Source organism: Bemisia tabaci, chromosome 7 (genome assembly GCF_918797505.1).
Source record: "Bemisia tabaci chromosome 7, PGI_BMITA_v3".
Lineage (NCBI taxonomy): Eukaryota > Metazoa > Arthropoda > Insecta > Hemiptera > Aleyrodidae > Bemisia > Bemisia tabaci.
The window spans coordinates 969,079-989,404 of NC_092799.1; the positions used below are offsets into that span (position 1 = coordinate 969,079).

The 20,326-nt window shown below is 38.4% G+C and overlaps 1 protein-coding gene across 6 annotated transcripts in view; it reads left to right on the forward strand.

The window, feature by feature from the left end:
- LOC109031971 (dual specificity calcium/calmodulin-dependent 3',5'-cyclic nucleotide phosphodiesterase 1A) overlaps positions 1-20,326 on the forward strand; it is a 423,891-nt gene that overhangs the window by 396,213 nt on the left and 7,352 nt on the right. For all 6 annotated transcript variants that reach the window (XM_072302257.1, XM_072302261.1, XM_072302260.1 and 3 more), the window contains 8 exons: positions 5,933-6,182; positions 13,627-13,743; positions 15,753-15,893; positions 16,398-16,567; positions 17,630-17,791; positions 18,431-18,633; positions 19,077-19,235; positions 19,994-20,116. In XM_072302257.1, the coding sequence (XP_072158358.1) occupies positions 5,933-6,182; positions 13,627-13,743; positions 15,753-15,893; positions 16,398-16,567; positions 17,630-17,791; positions 18,431-18,633; positions 19,077-19,235; positions 19,994-20,116 (1,325 nt within the window). The remainder of the gene's footprint in view (positions 1-5,932; positions 6,183-13,626; positions 13,744-15,752; positions 15,894-16,397; positions 16,568-17,629; positions 17,792-18,430; positions 18,634-19,076; positions 19,236-19,993; positions 20,117-20,326) is intronic.

Consider the following 20,326-nt stretch of genomic DNA (forward strand, 5'->3'; position numbering starts at 1 on the left):
TGATACGGCGTTCTTCCTTCGCACGGTGGTCCAGGTCCATGGATCGGTCGGCAAGCGAATCGTTGTGAAACACCGAAGATGCATTTTAAAAAAATCTACCGAGTTGACTGCGCATCAGAGACCCATTGATTGCATTTCTGTAAAACGAGAGTAATTGAGTCATTGGATCGGGACCTCGCCGAGGCGATACAAAGGACGGATGCCGGCAGGTCTTCTCGCCCCTCCTCTAGCGCAAGAGAGTTTCCTCATTTCCGGATGAGCCCGGGAAAGCACCTAGTTAAACGGAGATGGGGGCTCACGTGGAATTTGAGATACGCCCACGAGTCGGAGGAGCGATGTTTTTAGCGATAGAGCGTCGGTAGGGCCGGGAGGAAAACAAGAAATGAGAGATATAGGATTTCCCATTAACTCGGCCGCTGCTCGCCATTCGCGATTCCATCTGAAAAAAGTGCAACTTCTCCGAGGGAGTGAAGCAATCTCACACCGACGTGAGTCGAGGAATTGCTCGTAGCGCGTTTCGTAGCCGTGTAATAATGGAAAACTAGACCCCAGTGATTTTAGCCGAAATTGAATTGTGTCATAGCTGAGGGCACGGCCATGGAGGGATACGCCGCACAGTGCAGCCAGTCTATTACAGAGCTTCCGCATGAAATTCCTGATTAAACTTGCAAATTTTCATGTTTATTTCGTCGCATTTTAAATTTCAAAGAGTGCTCGTGGTAGAAAATTCTACGAGAAAACCAGTGGACCACTTTTAGAAACCTCGAAGTTTTAAATAAACGGAGTTATAAGCGCTTAAAGTTTCCAAATTGCGTCCGACTTCTCCTATTGACTCGGTCCACTGTGCGGCGGGGCGGGGCAAGGGTCGAGGGCGGACAGGGAGGATGGGAGGGTGGGAGGGGCTGGGAAAAGTGTTAACTTGAGCCACGTTGCCCGATCAGAGCGGGCCCTGGTCCCGGGCCCCCTGGTCGCTACGCGGACCAACCTCTGGCCGATCCTTTCCAGCCACGCTGAGGATTGGATCGCGTTGAGTAGAAAGGAACTAAGCCACATTAGCAAGTGCCAAAAATTTGGCACTTAAATTTGTTACATTCAAACGGCTGTGTGGGTTTTTGTGCATATGTCAGTGAATTTTCTGTAAAGTACTTACGAAATAAATTCCTTAATTTGGCACTTAATTTTGTTACATTAAAACGGCTGTGTGGGTTTTTGTGCATATGTCAGTGAATTTTCTATAAAGTACTTACGAAATAAATTCCTTAAATTTTTTAAAAGGAATCTGCACAAACACTCTTTGGTAAAAAATTGAATTGCTCCATTTAGTGTGGTAATAGCCGATCTGACTTGATTCCTTCCTATGGAACGCGGTTCAATTAAAAGACTACAAGACATGTTCTCGTATCGGGATTTTGCACTGAGCGCATTGGACGTATTAAAATCGTGAACAGTTAACAAGTGAGTGTGATTACATTGTTCATAGCTTACATTAGAATCATGAAATTCAAACTCTCCACGTCCGGAAAACCGAAGCACACGTAGTTCAAATCGGCCGGTGAAAATTTACGTTTCTAGGTGCGAAATATTGATGGGGACATGATGGTTCCCTTACTTTCTTGCCCTGGCTAAGGTCGAAAATACTATCGGAGGATCTTGAAAATCCTTGATTGTCCTGGATTTTACTGATTAGAACTTGGGAGAAAGTCCTTGATCTCTGTTTAATAAACTAGGATAAAGGCTGAAAATACCGGGCCGAGGTTGCAACTCTGCGTTAAGGACGTAATTAGCTGGGGATTATATTTCAATAGACTCAAGGAGAATGAGATTAATTAACTATTTTTAGACTGAGCTCGGAGCCATCCCGTTGGTGCGTAGATGGTGTCGGGTCCCTCTCGAGCACGCGCTTAATTTTGCGGAAGCAACAAAATGTCGAAATTTTCTCGCGAAATCTGGAAAGGTGGAGCTCGGAGTCCCAATGCAAACACTCCTGGACCGCAACCCTCCCACATCAATTCGGTCAGAGCCGAGGGCGGCCAACGCGGGCATCCCTGTCCCTGCGGGAGCAACTAAATGGTGTTATGTAAAATCCATAGGACTCTACACGGTTATCCAGTCTCGTTGGTCACTACTCCCGTGCTATCGAAGAACGCCGTATCAACATTCGAGAGGTGCCACATTTCCTCCGACAAAATATTCATTTTTGAGGAAAGTTATGGATATTTTGCTTTTAAATTTTCAGAATCTTTAGGTAAAATTGTGAAATCAATTATCTGAAAAATAGGGAGGAAAATATTCATAAATTTACCAGGAAATTCGCGTTTTATGAAAGGAAATTTGGCAACGCCTGAAGGTTCATACGGCGTTCTTCCTTAGCACGGCAGACTAGCTGTGATGGCTTCTGCTCGGGCGCTTGGGCGCTTTGGTAAAGGCTCACAAAATAGTGGAGCAGCAAATGAAAAAAAAGAACAAACTTCATGCCATGCCTTTCGCGCCTCTTTCCTTCGCTAAGCTTGATTATGACAGAAATAATCTTAAATTATTGGAGGATAATGCGTCAAAAAATACGGTTTAAGTAACCTGAAGTTACTCAGACGCTTATGATGAGGTGAAGCAACTGCGAGTTGAAAAGTTAAAATAAAACGTACAACAATCGCATGATCAATATTCGATGAAAAATGGGGGGACAGAACGAAACAAATGGAAAAAGTCTATTTACGAACGAATAGAAGCGAATTATTTCATTGTGAGGAACGCACAAGAATGTGACAAAAAGAGAATGAGTTCACTCACTTGCTCTTGTTGTTTTTTTCTTGCGCAAGTAAAATAAATTCAGTTGGAAGCTACTTTTTCCCCGTCGGACTAGAGTTCAAAGAATAACATTTTATACAATTAAAACAAGTTCAAAATTCGAAGTTCGTTAAGTGAAGGCATTTAGATTTTTTAAAAGTAAAATCCGTATTTGCAACATCTCATGACACATAGCAGGTTTTGAATCTTTATCAGAGGTGTAGCGTGCTTTGCAATATGTAAATTGTTATACCATTAAGACCCATGCGAAGAGGATCGATGTACGGGGTGTTCGCATCGAACACCTTAATAATCGATTCTATACCATAGCTTTAAAAGGGGAAATATCGATAATGGATTATTTACGCCTCGCCACTGATCTTCACATTCTTCAATAGGGGATTAGAGAATAATAAAAACTGAGAAAAATCGATTTCAATACTTATTTACAGTTTACACGTGCAAACCTTTCTTTTCCCCCTTTAAAAGCTTAATAACTCGATAATAATAAGAGAGTGTTTTAGTACGTTTGAAGGGAGAGAGGCGCCAAAATGAATGGCGCGAGGATAAGAGAGGTCTCGTCGGGAGCACATCTGGGTTGGATCAACTTGCCCGTTTGCGATGCGAAGTAAAACGCCTTCAATCAGCCAAGCGGCAACCCACCGCTACTCATGAGTTCGAATAGTTGCCTACATAGAGTTTTACCCATGAAATAAAACAAGTGGACGTATGCACGCCTTAGATGATCACATTTTACACTCTATACATTTCTTCTCTAATGACGTTCTCTACCCAATGATAAAATGGAAAGACTGAAAGGGGGAAAAAACTCGATTTGCTTCGATTCAACCTTTATTGCACTAGACTCACTTGCGTTAGATGACACTCGAAATTACTCTTCTACTTGTAGATCTTTTTTACCTTACCCGCGCATGTAATTTTTGTAGTTTGATACTTAAATAATTAAGATTTTTTGTAAGGTGCCTACACTATGTTTTTCCTAGAGATGTTGAATAAACTTCCCTTCAATAATCAGTTTTATCACCGTGTGTTTGCTCAGCCGTTAATAACTTTAAATTTATTGAAGTTTGTAGCCCTCCTTTTTCTCTTAGCTTTTCATTCTTATGGTATGATGCTCTCTCATATTTTGCCTTTGAGCCCACTTCTAAGCTGTAGAAACTTGAGTCTTGTGTGTTCATTGATGCGTTTCATCCCTCGCAGGCGTTTGGGTGGTGGGAAAGTTAAGATCAAACGCAAAAAAGAAAGATCGCTATGCTTTGTTCCAAAATTAAATACGCCTTCAGATGAAGCTTTTGTTAACGAATTTGGTCCTCATTGAATTGTTTGGTAGTCGTGTAATGAACAACAACCGCAAATTTCCTATTAATTACCTTATTGTATTTTTGTGGCATTTCCCACACAGGCAGAAACTTTTACTACACCTTCGTTTCATAGATTTCAATTTGAGATGTGTAATAATCCTCTTGTGCATCGCTCCTTAGCTCATCTCCAGAGTAGTATATTTTTTGGATATTCTCATTGCCAGCGTACATTATAAGTCTTTAGTTGAGGGAAAATGTTCATTGCATTTTGTAAAATTATAATTAGTTTTTTACTTTCCGTTAAAATTGAGAAATCACGAGACCTCATTCTTTTTATCATTTGGAACGTTTCAAGTCCTAACCATTAGAAATTTTAATTCTGGAATCTATGAGCATCCATAAAAATACCTAAGAGAGATAGGAAAGCAAATTTTCATGCTTTTTGTGTAGAAATCGCGTATTTCATTGCCTATTTCTGTTATTTATCTTATTCCAGAAAGTTTCCGTTGGATTTTGTCACCTTTTTCTCCCTCTCTTAACCTAAGAATAATTTTATAGATTTAAGAGTTGTTATTTTTGTAAAAAGAGAAGAAAACTCTTCTTGATTCCTATTTTTAGGATGCGGAATTAATGCTAACTTACATCTCCTCTGCCGAGAGGGAGTTCCTCGGTGCTTTATTTAATTTAGTGCTTTATTATTATTCATACTGATTTCCATTGGTTAAAACGCAAATGCTTATTGGTATATCGCCGAGTGAGGAACAATGCCTTTTCTTGCATTTTTATTCCAATTTTAGAACAGCTGCCAAAATATTAGTTTTATTTGCTGTATATTGATTTTCCATAGAAAACATGTGCATATTTTGAGCTTAAGACGTAGTGCCGTGTGAGCTCAAAAGACAGTATTTTTTGCAAGAAGGCATGAAGCTGCCACACTATTACACGTGTTTCAAGTGCCCTCTCATAGCAATAATTTACCGACAGTTATTTTTGGTACTCTGATCATTTGCGCTTTCAATGACTGTCATTGTCTTACGACACGAATATGCCAGTTTGCAAATTTTCATTGCAACTTCCCTCGACAAATCGCGACTTTTCAGGGAAATTTATGAAGATTTCTCTTCCGATTTTTCAAATGTTCTTGTTCGTAATTTCATCGTAAAGCATGATGATTTCAATGAAAAATATTCAGCAAGTTGGAATTTTTTAGCCGACATGCGTTAAAAATTAGAATTGAGCTGAAAATCTCAATACAGAGGGGAAAAGCTCATATGAGCACAAAATAACTCCTCATAAAAAATAACTCTTAACTCTTCGGGAAAATATTCATAACTTTCCGCAAAAAAAAACTTTATCGAGGGAAGTTTGGCAACATACGAATTCTGATAGTTTTTCCTTAGCACGGCAGCATTGAGTGGATCACTTTGCCGTACTGCCGTGCTATAGAAAAACGCCGTATGAACCTTCAGGCGTTGCCGAATTTCGATTGATAAAACACGAATCTCCTGGTAAACTTATGAATATTTTTCTTCCAATTTTTCAGATAATTTTGCTCGCAATTTCACGTACAGTTATTAAAAATTTCAAGGAAGAATATTCATAAATTTCCTGAAAAATACACATTTTATCAGGGGAAATTTGGCAAGCCTCGGATGTTCATACGGCGTTCTTCCTCAGCACGGCAGCGTTTCCTTGATTGGAGAAGTAGAAGTTGGAATTTGGCTAGACTGGATTAGCTTGCTAGGATTAGGCGTTGAGACTGTGAAGGTGATGTGAAGATGTGTTGAACTGTGGAGTTGACTGTTGTGTTGTTTGGTGGTTTGCAGGCGGTTGGCGGACGAGGATGACGAGCTGTCGGAGGTGCAGCCGGACGCGGTGCCGCCGGAGGTGCGGGAGTGGCTGGCGTCGACGTTCACGCGGCAGCTGGCCACGACAAGGCGCAAGGCCGACGAGAAGCCCAAGTTCCGCTCGGTGGCCCACGCCATCCGGGCCGGCATCTTCGTCGACCGCATCTACAGGAAGGTCGCCAGCGCCCCCCTCATGCAGTTCCCACTCGAGGTCGTCAAAGTCCTCAAGGTAACCACCAGAGACTTAACCTAACCTAACTCAATCTCCTCACACGAAGAAAACACATAGCAAACACATAAAGACGGAGCGCTAGAAGCAAAAAATTAAGCTACTTTTTAACCACCTCTCCCATTGGCTAGAGGATTGGCGGCCAGATCGGGACAAGTTTGAAATTCAAATGTAGGGCGGGAACTGAATACAATTGCATAGACAAAGAATTTTAGGTTGATTTTTCCCCAAATTCACTTTTTTTTTTTTTTTTTTTTTTTTTTGTAGTTCTTCCGGGAGAAAAACTGGCGAATCTTATCGAAGATATGACAATTTAAGCATCTTGTTCCGCCGGCTGTGTAAACAAAGTCGGGGGTTTCGATTTCCATCCGCCCAAATTCACTTAACCACACATATTTCTTTAACTTTTGGTTATTTTTGGTCCGTCATCAACCGATTAAGTCCATTTGGGAGTAACGGTCATCTAGCGACAGAGCACAGGGGAGAATTTCACGAGCCGCCCAGCGCCGTCCGCAGCGCGTATGGCTCACGACTCGCCTTTCATCATTACACTTTATCTAGCGTTGAGAGTTCACTAATTACTTCACACGACCAGTGTGTAATATTGAAAGTAAAAAACTAAAAAAAAAAAAAAAAAAATTACACGATACATGAATTTCTCCGCCAGGGAGCTCTCCCCGCAAAAAATCGGTCACCATTCGCCTGGCGGGAGAGCCGCGGCGTGCAGGTGTGCTGCCAGCACGTAACGCGCACTGACGCCTACAAACCTAAAGGGCTACTTCACGCATTGCGCAATGCTTGAAGTATCCTCTTAGGTTTGTAGGTGTCAGTGCGCGTTTCGAGCTGGCAGCACGCCGCGCCGCGCCGCAGCGTGCCATAAACTTGCCCACAATCTCTAGGTCATGGCGTTTAAAATTTAGGCAATTTGACATCAACTTCGAAATTAGCGACTCCAAAAAACATCAGTTACGAAACTTCCATGATCTTTCAGTCATTATCGGACTTATTTCTTCCTATTCTTGAGTTTTGTACCGTAATGCGCCGCGGGCAGCGGCGGAAAATCCTCCCATTTCCTTCCGGCGACAAATATGGAAACCTTTACTATCGGGGATTCTACATTTCCGCATTAGCGATGGATCATTGGCATAACATTTTTGCAGAATATCAGAAAGTCTTTCCCAGCGAAATTTCATGAAACACCGCTGTAAAAACAACTGTGTGCGCAAGTAGTAATGATCACGATGAGTTGCAACTAAATCAAGGACCGAATTAAGGGTTGCGCATGAGAAGCAGCTACACCAGTTGTCATCATAACAGAGACAATGAATTGATAGGAGAGAAAAATGAAGATCTTAATACGAGGGTCATCCGAAAAGTAAGGTTCCCTACCTTGTATCTTCCGAACGAAAAGAGATAAATCAAATCGGTAAAAAGGTACATATTAGACATACTCTAAGCTTTAAAAAAAGCTCAAGTTTTTGAAAATCGGTTGAGGAGTTCGCAAAAAAACTCAATTTTACTGAGACGACCTCCTGTCGTCGCGTGCCCACCTCCGAGGTCAGGATGCGCGGAGAGTCGCTTACTTCAGACTCGGCTTATCGCCTCTAATCATCAAATCAAAAAGGAATTTAAAATATAATATTAAGTAGGCCTTACCTTACTTTTTGAGATGGTCTCCGCATCTTTTTTGACATTTCTGGTATCATTACAGCAGCTTTTTCATGCCTTCCGCGTAGAAGGTCTCGTCTTGGCTCAAAAACCAGTCATTGCCGGCGCTCTGCGCCTCTAAATCGGTTGGAAATAATCGCTTTCCACTGTGGGAGTTTTTCATCTCAGGAATAGACGAAAGTCACCTGAGGCTAAATTAAGAGAGTACGGAGGATTTGGGAAAAATTTTACCACGGAAAGCAACTGATTTGGAAGTGCTGACCGCTGGCAATGACTGGTTTTTGAGCCAAGACGAGACCTTCTACGGGGAAGGCATGAAAAAGCTGCTGTAATGATACCAGAAATGTCAAAAAAGATGCGGAGACCATCTCAAAAAGTAAGGTAAGGTCTACTTAATAATATATTTTAAATTCCTATTTGATTTGATGATTAGAGGCGATAAGCCGAGTCTGAAGTAAGCGACTCTCCGCGCATCCTGACCTCGGAGGTGGGCACGCGACGACAGGAGGTCGTCTCAGTAAAATTGAGTTTTTTTGCGAACTCCTCAACCGATTTTCAAAAACTTGAGCTTGTTTTAAAGCTTAGAGTATGTCTAATATGTATCTTTTTACCGATTTGATTTATCTCTTTTTGTTCGGAAGATACAAGGTAGGGAACCTTACTTTTTGGATGATCCTCGTAAAAAGAAGGGAAGATGAGCAAAAAGCAAGAATGAGATAGTTTGAAGTTTGGAACGATACCTTCATTTGACTTTGCCATCAATATCATTGTATAAGCAACGAATCCATTGGGAGCCTTAGCTAATATTAGGCAAAATCTAAGACATTGTCGGGTTTCTTTCACTAAAGACAATCCCTTTAAATTGCAAAGCACTCCTCGTAGATATTTCGGTACACAAACTTTATGTCCACTTTTTTTACGTCCACAGACTTTTCGTCCACAATTTTTACGTCCACAGTTCTAAAGCCCACACTATTATTAAGTCCATTACTTAAACGTCCACTAAGTTAAGTCCACAAATGTAAAGTCCACTAAAATCAAATTCAAGCGTCATATTTTAGTCCGTGTGTAAAATTATATTGACATTATTGAAATGAGAAAATTAAGAGAATGAGGTGTTGTTATCGTGACTCATATTTTAAATGAAATGTCAATTTCTCCTTTTGATTCATTTTTTCAAATTGTCTTTGGTAAATACTTGGTTTCATTTCTATCCTTGAAATTTCCGATATAAAATATGCCGTAAATGCACTTTTTTTCTTAAATGAAATTGATAACTTCATTTTAAAAACATTTACATTTTTAAAACGTGGTAAATATTTGTAAAACCTTTCCCAAGCAATGGCATCGATATGAATCTCAATGAGCCGTAGTTGTGATGAAAGAAACTATACAAAAATGAATAAAAGAGGAAAAAAACTAAGAAGCTCGCATTTTTTTGTTTTTAACTTATTTGTACATCGACCTCCTTGAGTCAAATACGTCCAATTTTGAGCGTTTAGTTGCGCTTACACCACGCTGCAGCACAGTAAAAGCCCAAAACATAAAAGAATAAATTTAAATGCTTTGGAAATCATTAAATTTGACACGGAACCACTATCATATTTACAAAAAACACATTATATTTTCCAGTAGTACAAATTTCTTTTTCATCAGTTTAAAAGGGAATAATCAATGCAGAGAGTGCAAACATTTCAAAATCATGAGTTGAAAAACGCTGACTCCGCGAGTTTAAATATTGGAGCCTAACACAGAGCGGAGCGGCGTGTTAGCAGCGCAGAACGCGCACTGGCGCCTACAAACCTAACGGGATACTTCACGCATTGCGCAACGCGTGAAGTATCCCGTTAGGTTTGTAGGCGCCTATGCGCGTGTCACGCTGGTTGCCTGCCGCACCGCGACGCTTTAAGTAACTATTTCGCGTCAGAGGCGTTGCACAGTATCCTACAAGATTGAAGGCGCACGAAATAACTAGTTAAAGAGGACTTTCAATTTTGACTGATCTGTTACTGAAAAATGTTTAATTTGGCATTGGAGCGTTTCCTAGGCTCCCGCTTTGGTTTTCATCTTAAGTCTACACATGAACATATGTTTTTATCTGCTCTTAGAGTCTGTTCTCTTTCATGACTTGATTCATGAATGAAATGTTTTTAAGAATGAAGGTAGTAGTAGTGTGCATTTATTTATGAGGTGGTTCCTGTCATTTAAATGAGAAGAAAAAAATGTGGACATAACATGTCCACAATTTGGACAATTTTGGACATATTCATGGTTGGACATTAAATCATGTGGACTTAATAAAGACTGGACTTAACGTTTAGTGGAAATTAATAGCGGTGGACATGTATTTAATGGACGAAAGGTAGGTGGACATAAAGTCCTGGAAGCGATATTTCACGAGAGACAACGCGACCGTAGGTGTAGGTACGTCAAAACACAGAATCGTTTTGTAAAGGATGATAGTTAGTGTTTGGAAATAATGCATTATTTCAAATTTTCCTGAAAATTGTCGAAATTGACTTTTCTGGGCAGGAAAATTTCAGGTAGTGGGAAGGAGAATTCAAACGTTAGAGCCAATCCAAATCGAATTCAAACCGTCAGGGTCTATGATTTTGCACGGTATGAGGACCCTTGACGTAAAGTGAAGCACGCCCCTCTGCGTAACAGTCTGCTCCATCTACAGGGAGGCGCTAGCATTTCAGACGACAAAATTAAACGGTCGGTGTTGGTGCTTCGCTCTCTCTTGCGGAAACATTACACTAAAACCTGGAGCCCTCCTCCTTCCCCTTATTCTTCTTCTTCTCTCCTTGCCACCCCCTCTCCGCTCCTTTCATGATGATGATTCCATCGGGGTGAAATATCATGATTTTGATGGCGTGTGTGGACAAATTAAACGAGTAAAAATGACATGAGTTTAGATTAGCCACGGGGATCCTCCAAGAATAAGAAGAACAATAATTTAGATAATGTATAAGTGGCTGCGGGCTAACTATTGAATTGATGGACGAAGCAATTGGCAAAGAATACAAAGGGAAAATGGAGCTAGCCTATTGTTTCAAGCGGGTGGTTCTTATTGATTGAGGGGGATAAGAGCTACCCACACCCTCTTTAATAGTTCTACGCATCACTAAATGATGCGATTAAGCATCATGCCTACATTCACAAACATTGATGATTTGAGACAGGTGGAAAGCTAAGATTATCCTTCCGTATACATGTGTAACTACATCACAAACCTACTCCGTAATCCGAATAGTTCAGGATTGCCACAGTCAGGGAATATCGGGAGAACAGGGAATTGTCAGGGAATTTTAATTAGTCATTGGAACCTGGAAATGTCAGGGAAATATTTTTAAGTCACCATTACTTGCTTTTTAGAATGGGGTTGCCGTTTAAAACAACATAGCTTGGTCGAGAATCATTTCTAAATAAATTATACCTTTTTAACCACCTGGCAAACATCCAATTGCGAAAAATTCCTGAGGCAATAATGATAATTTCGCGCTCTATCTCCACATTAAACGATGCAAACACAAGGCCTGCGTCATTAAACGTTAGTAATTTGACACAGGTGAAAACCTAAGATTTTCCTTCGATTTTGCGTGACACCTTATCACACACTTACTCCGTAGTTTCAATATTTTCGCAGGCTTTAGTTTAACGATGCGAGGATAAAGCCTATTTTCATAAACATCAGTTATTTGATGAAAAGTGATACGCTAAGATTATGCCTTCGATTTCGCGTGATACCACATTACAAACATACTTCGCAGTTTGAATAGTCCAGCATTTGACATTTAGCGATGCCAGGATAAAGCAGATATTCATGAACCTCAGTTATTTTAAGTCAGATGATGGGCTAAGATTTTCCTTCTTTTCTGCGAGATACCACGCCACACACGAGTACCTGACCTACTCCGCAGACCGAATAGTTGTGCGCTTGATTCTTGCTTTTAACCAGCCGAGCATAATGCCTCCATTTCGCAAAACTCATAATTTTGACATCGGCGAAAAGTTAAGATTTTCCTTCCATGTTGCGTGATACCACATCACATACTTACCCCGGAAGCCAGACATTTGAGCATTGGATATCCTCTTTCCATGAGGCGGGCATAATTCCTAGATTCAAATGAGTCAGTAATTTTAGACACGTGAAAAGCTAAGATTTTCCTTCGATTTTGCTTGATACCACATCACATATCTACTCTAGAGTTTGACTATTTACAAGGAATAAATTTTGACTGGCAGGCACATTTTTCCAAAGGTAAATGACGCGCAGAACACGATGCGCACATAAATAAACCGAGAAACGCACTGTTCGTACAGCGCAACTTTTTCGCGAATGGAGAACGCCTCAATTTCGCGCGGAACCCAATGATGTCATCCGGCACCAATCAGAGGCGAACCTGGAGTTCTACGACTTCCGTCAAGTGTCTCATTAATACTGGTTTATTAAAACAACAAGAAAGCTGAAACTGTATCTTTAGAATCAAAAAATCGGATTTAATTCATGATATCCGTCCTTAAACAAAAACAAGGAACAATTTTACATTGAAATACGCTTGATTTAAAGAACATCAGTAGAAAATGAGAGAAGATGGTGATTATTTTGACTGCCGTAGTACAAGTCTTTCATCATCTTACCACCCTTCCGGCACGTTTCATATTCCACAGAGTCTTTGGACTTTTTAAAAGCCGGCTTGTCCGGGATTTTGGCTCCAAAATACGCAATAAATCACTAAGTAATCTATACTTACCCGGTACTCAGGGCCTGATTTAGGGATCGGCCACATGAGCCGCGGCCCATGGCGGCAAATTTTGCAATTTTTTAAAATATGGGTATAAAAAAAAATCGGATTTGGAAAACGAGAAAAGGCGACGAAATCTCTCATCTCCTGAGAGTACAGTAATTTCTAATTTTGTAGTCTTTCGGTGAGTCGAGTTAAGAGAGAAACCGAACACGCAATTTGGACTGGAGCGGCGCGGTGCAGAGAGCAATGATGACGAGGACTTGAGATGAAAAGGAGAAGCCCTCGGCGCAGCGGTCGGCATGTAACACATATTAGCGCCTACAAGACTGCATGAATACTTCACGCATTGCGTCAAACACACTGCGGTGAGCGCGGCGCGGCGGCGGAAGTTAAAATTATTAAACCACATTTATGTTTGTTCTTTCATCATTTTTTCGTTCATTTCTTAGAAATGGAAAGCCTTGTCCACATAGAGATAAGTTTACGGAACTTAACTTTCAAAGTTTCGCGGCAAGAAGGTAAATCCGGCCCTGCTGGTACTTTCAGAATATTAAATAAAAAACGCAAGGTTTAGTGGCCCATTATTGCTCGCTTAATTTCCCCATTTTGATGGATAACTCGGTGGGTGAGAAAAATCTTGGCTATAACGCTCTCTTGATTTGTAGCGATGTCTCCCTCAATACTAAACCTAAAGCCGTGGTGTTTGGGTGGATTTCACTATTTTAAGTCAATTTATGTAGAGTTTCATACTATCAAATTAACATTCTATTACTAACGTAATCTGGTTATTGTGTCTGCTGTTAGCTGGGTATTTTTATCTTTGGTTATTGCTAAGAAGTTCAAACTATATCAAAATATGACTCAATCCGTGACCCAGTCTGAAAATTGAAACAACCAAGTCTTGTTTCGTACCACGAATGCGAACCAGGAACCTGCCAACCAATGTTATTTGTGTTTTCATACTCAACTTCTACTTTCTGTTTGTACTAATGCATTTTGGTTTTTGTTTTTTTATTTTGTTACAGACAATAGATGATTGGTCGTTCGACATTTTTGGCCTTAGCGAATCTGGTAACAATCAGCCGATTAAATACTTAGGATACGATCTTTTAAATCGATATGGAATTTTTCATAAATTTAAGGTGAGCCAGACTTTAATAAAATGCTTAAATTATGTTTCGTGGAATATCAGTCACTAAGATTTTTCACGAGTTTTCAAAGAGACAGGAATTGTGAATGAGTCATAAAAAAAAGGAATTAAGGTAGAGGCGTTAGACTTAAATTTGACTATGGTTATGCACTGCCCAAGTGCCCATACCTCTCTGCTTTACATTATCTGCCTCTAAGGAAACTTACAAGTTTTGGATAAAGGCCCAACTTCTGCCAAATTGTAGGAAACAGTGCAGGGCTGAAATGTCTAAAGGCCACAAAACAAAATTAGGCCAGGTTATATTATTTTTCTTTAGTTCAAGTGCTCTGGTACAAGATTCCATCACAGCGTATAGAATTCCAAATAAAAAATAGACCAAACTTGAAAGAAATGCACAAAGTAGCATTGAGTTTGAGCTCAGATGAAGAGTTTCGAAGTTTTGTGGCTTTAGATTCAGTGTTTAAAACTAATAAGTTTTAAAACTTTTTTCAGAACTTATTTCTAACTAAACTTTTCCCATTGAAAAATATATACGGATACCGAGTTTCAAGAAAATCGATCGAACAGGAGCAGACTTAGCATTTTAGGCCACGACCGCCATCTTGGATTTTGAAATTTTGAAAATCTGACCGAAAATTCGAGTTTCCCGTTGAAAAAAATCTTCGGATACCGAGTTTCAAGAAAATCGATCAAACAGGAGCCGACTTAGTATTTTAGGCCACAGCCGCCATCTTGGATTTTAAAATTTTGAAAATCTGACCACAAATTCGAGTTTCCCGGTGAAAAATACATACGGATGCCGAGTTTCACGAAAATCGATCAAACAGGAGCCGACTTAGGGTCACTGTTGCGTTGCGAACGCAAAGGAAGTTAAAACGCCTCCAATTAAATGCGTATGCAACACGCACATCCATCGAGTACGAATAGTTGTATGCAGCGCCTTAGAAAAATTCGCATCCTCACGTTACAGCGATGGCGCGTTGTTGAGCGGTTGAGCCTGCATAATACATATTCATGGTTGACTGACGTTGTTTCTCGACTTATATTTTGGTTGGTTACAAGGTGAAACGTTAATGATCCTCTAAATTTAATGGTTCATCAACATTTGTCAGGAAAAAAATCTAGAGTATAGAGTAACTACGTTTTTGGTTTGGACTGACTTAATAATATTGTTTTCTAACTTAATAATAATTCAACAAAACTAAAATAACTCAATAACATGTTTTATTTGTAATTATAATCTTCTCGAGGGGCAGATTTTCAAACTTTTTGTTGAGGAAATCATATGTTACGTAACTTTTTTTTTTATTTTCTAACTTTTTTTTTTTTCAGAATATTTGTACTTTTTCTCGACTTTGAATTTATGACAAGAGAACATTTATGACTACTTAGTTGAATTATCAGAACCTCTTCCAAATTATGTTTATCTAAAATGTGACCTGGCCCATTCCTGTACAAATTAAGTATGTCTTCGTAAATAGTTGTATTCTTTTGGAATTTTGCAAGATCAATGCTGTAGGTAATTCAGGTGAATTGGAGATAGAAGTGTGTTTCATTTTTCATAAAAAAAATAAGGCTTTTTATTTTGAACAAATTTTTTTTTGTATACATGAAGTGCACCATTTCGAAGGAATTTGAAATTATCGGTGCATTTTTTTACGCTGATTCCAAAATTTACCTCTGTTTTTATCTATTTCGAGCTCAATTTCTGAAAATTTGTCCTGGAAAAACAAATTCTAACGAGTTAACATTGAGTGAAAGTTTTACCTGGATTCTGCACGAGAAAAATGCACATAGTCATCATTCAAGCATCTTTTAATTATTTGACCCATTCAAACAATTTTAGGGCTGTAAACTGATACGATTAAGAGGTAATCACTAGTGTCCTCATTTGTCTATAAACTTACTCTATTCAACAATATAATTTCAATAGCCAACGTTTCTCTTTGCTATGTACGATATGTATAATTTATATTACCAATTTTTTTTCTTATTTTGCAGGTCCCTCCAGCAGCTTTAGAAAACCTACTCGCCAAAATTGAAGAGGGCTATTGTAGATACAAAAATCCTTATCACAATAATCTCCATGCAGCTGACGTTGCTCAAAGTATACACTATATGTTGTGTCAAACTGGACTAATGGTATGCCTCTCTTGCTTTTCTGAATCTTTAATCAATGATCGAAATGAGTAATACTGTGAGTTCGTAAAATTTTAGGTACACGGCAAAATTCTTTAATTAGAAAATTTGCAAAATTGGTCGTCTTAAGACATAAGATGTATTTTTTCATTTTTTTAAAAAACAATCTTTACCCACCCATATTTTTGTCTAATTTGCTAGTGATAGCTCGATCCTCTGTGTAATTTCTTCTTTGCCACAAGAGTTGAATGAATTGTCTCACATCGGAGCACACACATTTTTGATGAATTTTTTTTTTTTACTCCAACCGGAAAAAAAAAATGTGCAAAATCTGGTCACTAAACATAATACATGTTTTGAAAAAATCTTTAATTTTTCGATATTGACTACGGTCCATTATATATATTTTTTTTTCATTAAAATTACAAGGTACGCAACAGCTTATCCTTACTATTTTTTTAAGTACATTCAATCATTACATGTGTATGCTTTTCTTCTGGTTTACAGAATTGGCTTTCAGATTTAGAAATTTTCGCGACCTTAATTGCAGCAATAATTCACGATTATGAGCATACAGGTACAACCAATAATTTCCATGTAATGTCAGGAACGGAAATGGCATTGTTGTACAATGACAGGGCAGTCCTGGAAAATCATCACGTTAGTGCCTCATTCAGGTTAGTTCATTTCATTATGTTCGTTTCTTACTTTTTCTATCATTTCTCTCGTCTCCACAAAGAAAGAAATGGTACCAATTTTATGATTTGAATGCATATATCAAGGGATAAAAGAGCATCTCAGTAGAAGGAAACCTTCATTTGTTTCAGAAATTTTAGTCTGTAGAATTGAGTAATGATAGTTGAATGTGTTAGAATGAGGTGATGCAAAATTGACTTTTACTCCTCACCTCTCCATATGAACACTTCCGACTTTTTAGCACATAAATTACATGTCTATATCCAAAGTGCAAAAGCACGTATATTTTGCACGTAGCATTGGGTTGCTTAAAAATTTTCGCGCCTGTTCAATTTCTTTAAAGAAAAACAAGCCAACTTCATAGCTTGAAATTCATACAGAACATTCTGCTGCAGAGAAAAAAAATCAAAGAGGTTTTCAAGAAATCACGTTGACTAGTTTTTCAAAGGAAAAAAAGTATAACAGGAATTCAAGTAGGTCAAAAATGGATTTACTCGGTTTCACACTTTGGTCATCGATGTGAAGTTCATCCAAAAAAAAAAAGTTTTTTTTTTTTTTTATTTTATTCCTTCCAAATTGTAAGAATTCCAAATTGTAGGAATTCCGAATTTCAATCAAACCTGTAAGAAGATATGTACTTATTATGCAGACTCTGAGCTTCCAAAGAGGCCAAAGATTTTGAAAATCCATCAAAAAATTTGCGATGAAACTTGTTTTTTCCTCAGTCCTTCCAATGTCGCTGCTTTTACTTCTGAGACACGTGCTTTTCACGAGCACCAGTGGATCACACTCATGTTGCCGGATTTCCTTGCAAGAGAAAAGTGTTGAAAGGATGATTAAAAAATTGAATTTACAATGAGCCTCATATTCTCAGCATCATTCATTGTCTTGGTGGAAATTTTTATTTTTGCATATTTCCTTGTGTATGCAATATGGCATTGCGTTTGAAATTGAACACAAGTTGCTTATGAAAATCATTCTTCGAACCTTTTCTGATTGTATGTGCACCGACGTTCTAAAGTTTAAAATTTGCTGTGTTTCAGAGTTTTGAAAGAAGACGATTGTAATATTTTAGTAAATTTATCTAGAGAGGAGTTCAGGGAGCTCCGATCGCTAGTGATCGATATGGTTTTGGCAACGGACATGAGCTTTCATTTTCAGCAATTGAAAAACATGAGAAATCTTCTGACCTTAGCAGAACCTAGGTGAGTGTGGTAAAAAGAAAAATTAGTCCTCAGCAAAATACAATTAAAATTTTAAAAATGTTTTAAAATCTATCAGATGTGATAGACCATTGGTTCGAAAACAAAATGTTCAGATGCTTATTAAGATAGTCATTCCTGATAGGCTTATTTTTAACTCCTAAATTTTTCAGCCCGATGAAACATGCACAACTTTGATTTGAATAAACTGTCAATTACCACTCTTGACTTTTACATTTTAAGAATGTATGAACGGCTCGTTCATTTTCATTGTTCGGTACCAGTTAACTGCTAAGAACAAGTATTAGCATGTGGTAGTAAAATCGATTGAAAGAAAGGATGAACAAAATAATTCTCTCAAATATGACTCTGGATCTTTGACTTTGGTCTGGTATTTAAATACTATATTGAAAACCTTGAATATCAGTTTTATTCGGACACATATGGTTAGGCAAAATGTTTCTATGGACCTGGGTGTTTCCTTGAAAGTTTTAAAACTACCTGGTGCGGCACCCCCCCTTCCCACCAAAAAAAAGACGCAGAATTGTCTTGAAAATAGTAAAATTTGAAGAAAAATTTTGTTTATGATGTATGTTAATAAAAAAATTGTTAACCATAATACTGTCTCGTGTTTTATTGCAGCATCGACAAATCAAAAGCATTATCGTTAGTCCTCCACTGTTGTGATATCTCGCACCCGGGTAAGAAATGGCATCTCCATAATAGATGGACAATGCTGCTCCTTGAGGAATTCTTTCAGCAGGGTGATAAGGAGCGCGAGCTCGGACTGCCTTTCAGTCCTCTTTGTGATAGAAATAATACATTAGTCGCAGAGTCACAAATAGGTGAGAGTTTTATCCTTCTCAGATAGTGTTTTCAATCCTGATCATGTAAAAAATTTGATCAGGCTTTTTCTCGAAATGATGTATTTTGAACTGCAAACTTCGAACTGTCCTAAATCTTGTTCAATGTTGGCGTATTTTGTGGCCAAATTTTTAAAAAAATTTCCTCATGCATTAAAGTCTGAAGTTTTAGTCATCTTGGCAGTAATGGTCCTTTTTTCAAAATTTTTTTGCATTATTTAACAAATATAGAAGCACTAATGACTTTTCTGGAGCGTTGGAAGGGAAAAAGAACGAATGTAAGACACAATTTACATTTAAATATTTCCCCAGTCATCAACTTCCTAACTTTGTCTTCCGTCCTCCATCAAAGATACCAGGCTTGCTTAGTATTACAATCCATATACCTAATTGACTGTATTTTACAAAATCTTATTTAATTGCAGGTTTTATTGAATTTATCGTCGAACCGAGCATGGCGGTATGTAGTGATATGCTAGAAAATATTTTAGGACCCATATCAGCCTCACCACCAGAGCCTCCTCTTAGAAATTCAATGTCAGAAGATACTCCTGATGAGTCGATACGGCAGAAACTGAAGAATGGTAACATAATTCATTAGATCTTACAATTATTTACAGTACACATAGGTACCTATCTTTTTTCAGTTTTTTATTTCCTAGGGGGCTACATCCCTTGACCGCTACGCAGCCCAACCCTCGCTCTGGGGTTTAGGTATTGCAAGTCTGCTTTGCAGACCCCTTGTGAGTTCGTCTGAATGGAGTTGGGGTTCATCTAAGGACTGTATCCTATCAATATCTGAGGGCGTCTTTTCAAACTATGAAAGGAGATGAAGAATAAAAAAATCAATGATAAATGCTCAAAATTTTATTGAAGAAGTTAATGAAAAAAGTACGCACGCCCATAACTTGATGCACCTACACTGATAAGTTGTTATATGTGTTGTCCTACAGCACTAAGAAACACACGAAATAGAGGACAAACTTTGGTGAATAATTTAAAATATTTGAACTATGGCTGAAAAAAAAACCCTGAAGTTTCCATGCAGTCATGGTCACTTTGCTGTCACTTTGTTCGTTATCATTTTTTTGTCAGCTGACATCAGCTTATATAAGAATACTTTGGTGTCAGCTGCATAAACTCTGAGCATCACTCATAGTGATGACAGAAAACTAGTTTGCCCCACACTTTTTTCCCACTTCCACTCTCAATTACTTAAAACGCTCTCGCTCTAAGCACTAGTTATCACTTTAAGATCCAGTTGTAGGTACCATATTTGTTCATAGCAAATATTTCTCATAAATGGAGCTCAAAACCAACTTTGTTTACTTTCTTTTTACAGTTTGCATGTTTTCGTCCTCAGAAACAAATTGTGATGAACCAAAGAAAAAGTTCCAAATTCATAAACCGTGGATTGAATGCCTTGCTGAAAATAAGCGTCGGTGGAAAGATCAGGCAGCAAAAGGTTCGTCTCACTAGTAATGCCTTTCTCTCCTGGATATTTCTTTAGTTTTTATCCTAATCACAATTTTCACCATCGAATTTTTTTAAGAAAACCATAATAAACCATAAATCATGATACATCAACACATTTTTAAGAAAAAAGATTCCATGAAAAAATTGAATCTTGTTGTCTACAATAGCAGATTTTCTTGGTTTATAAAAAGTCAATGAA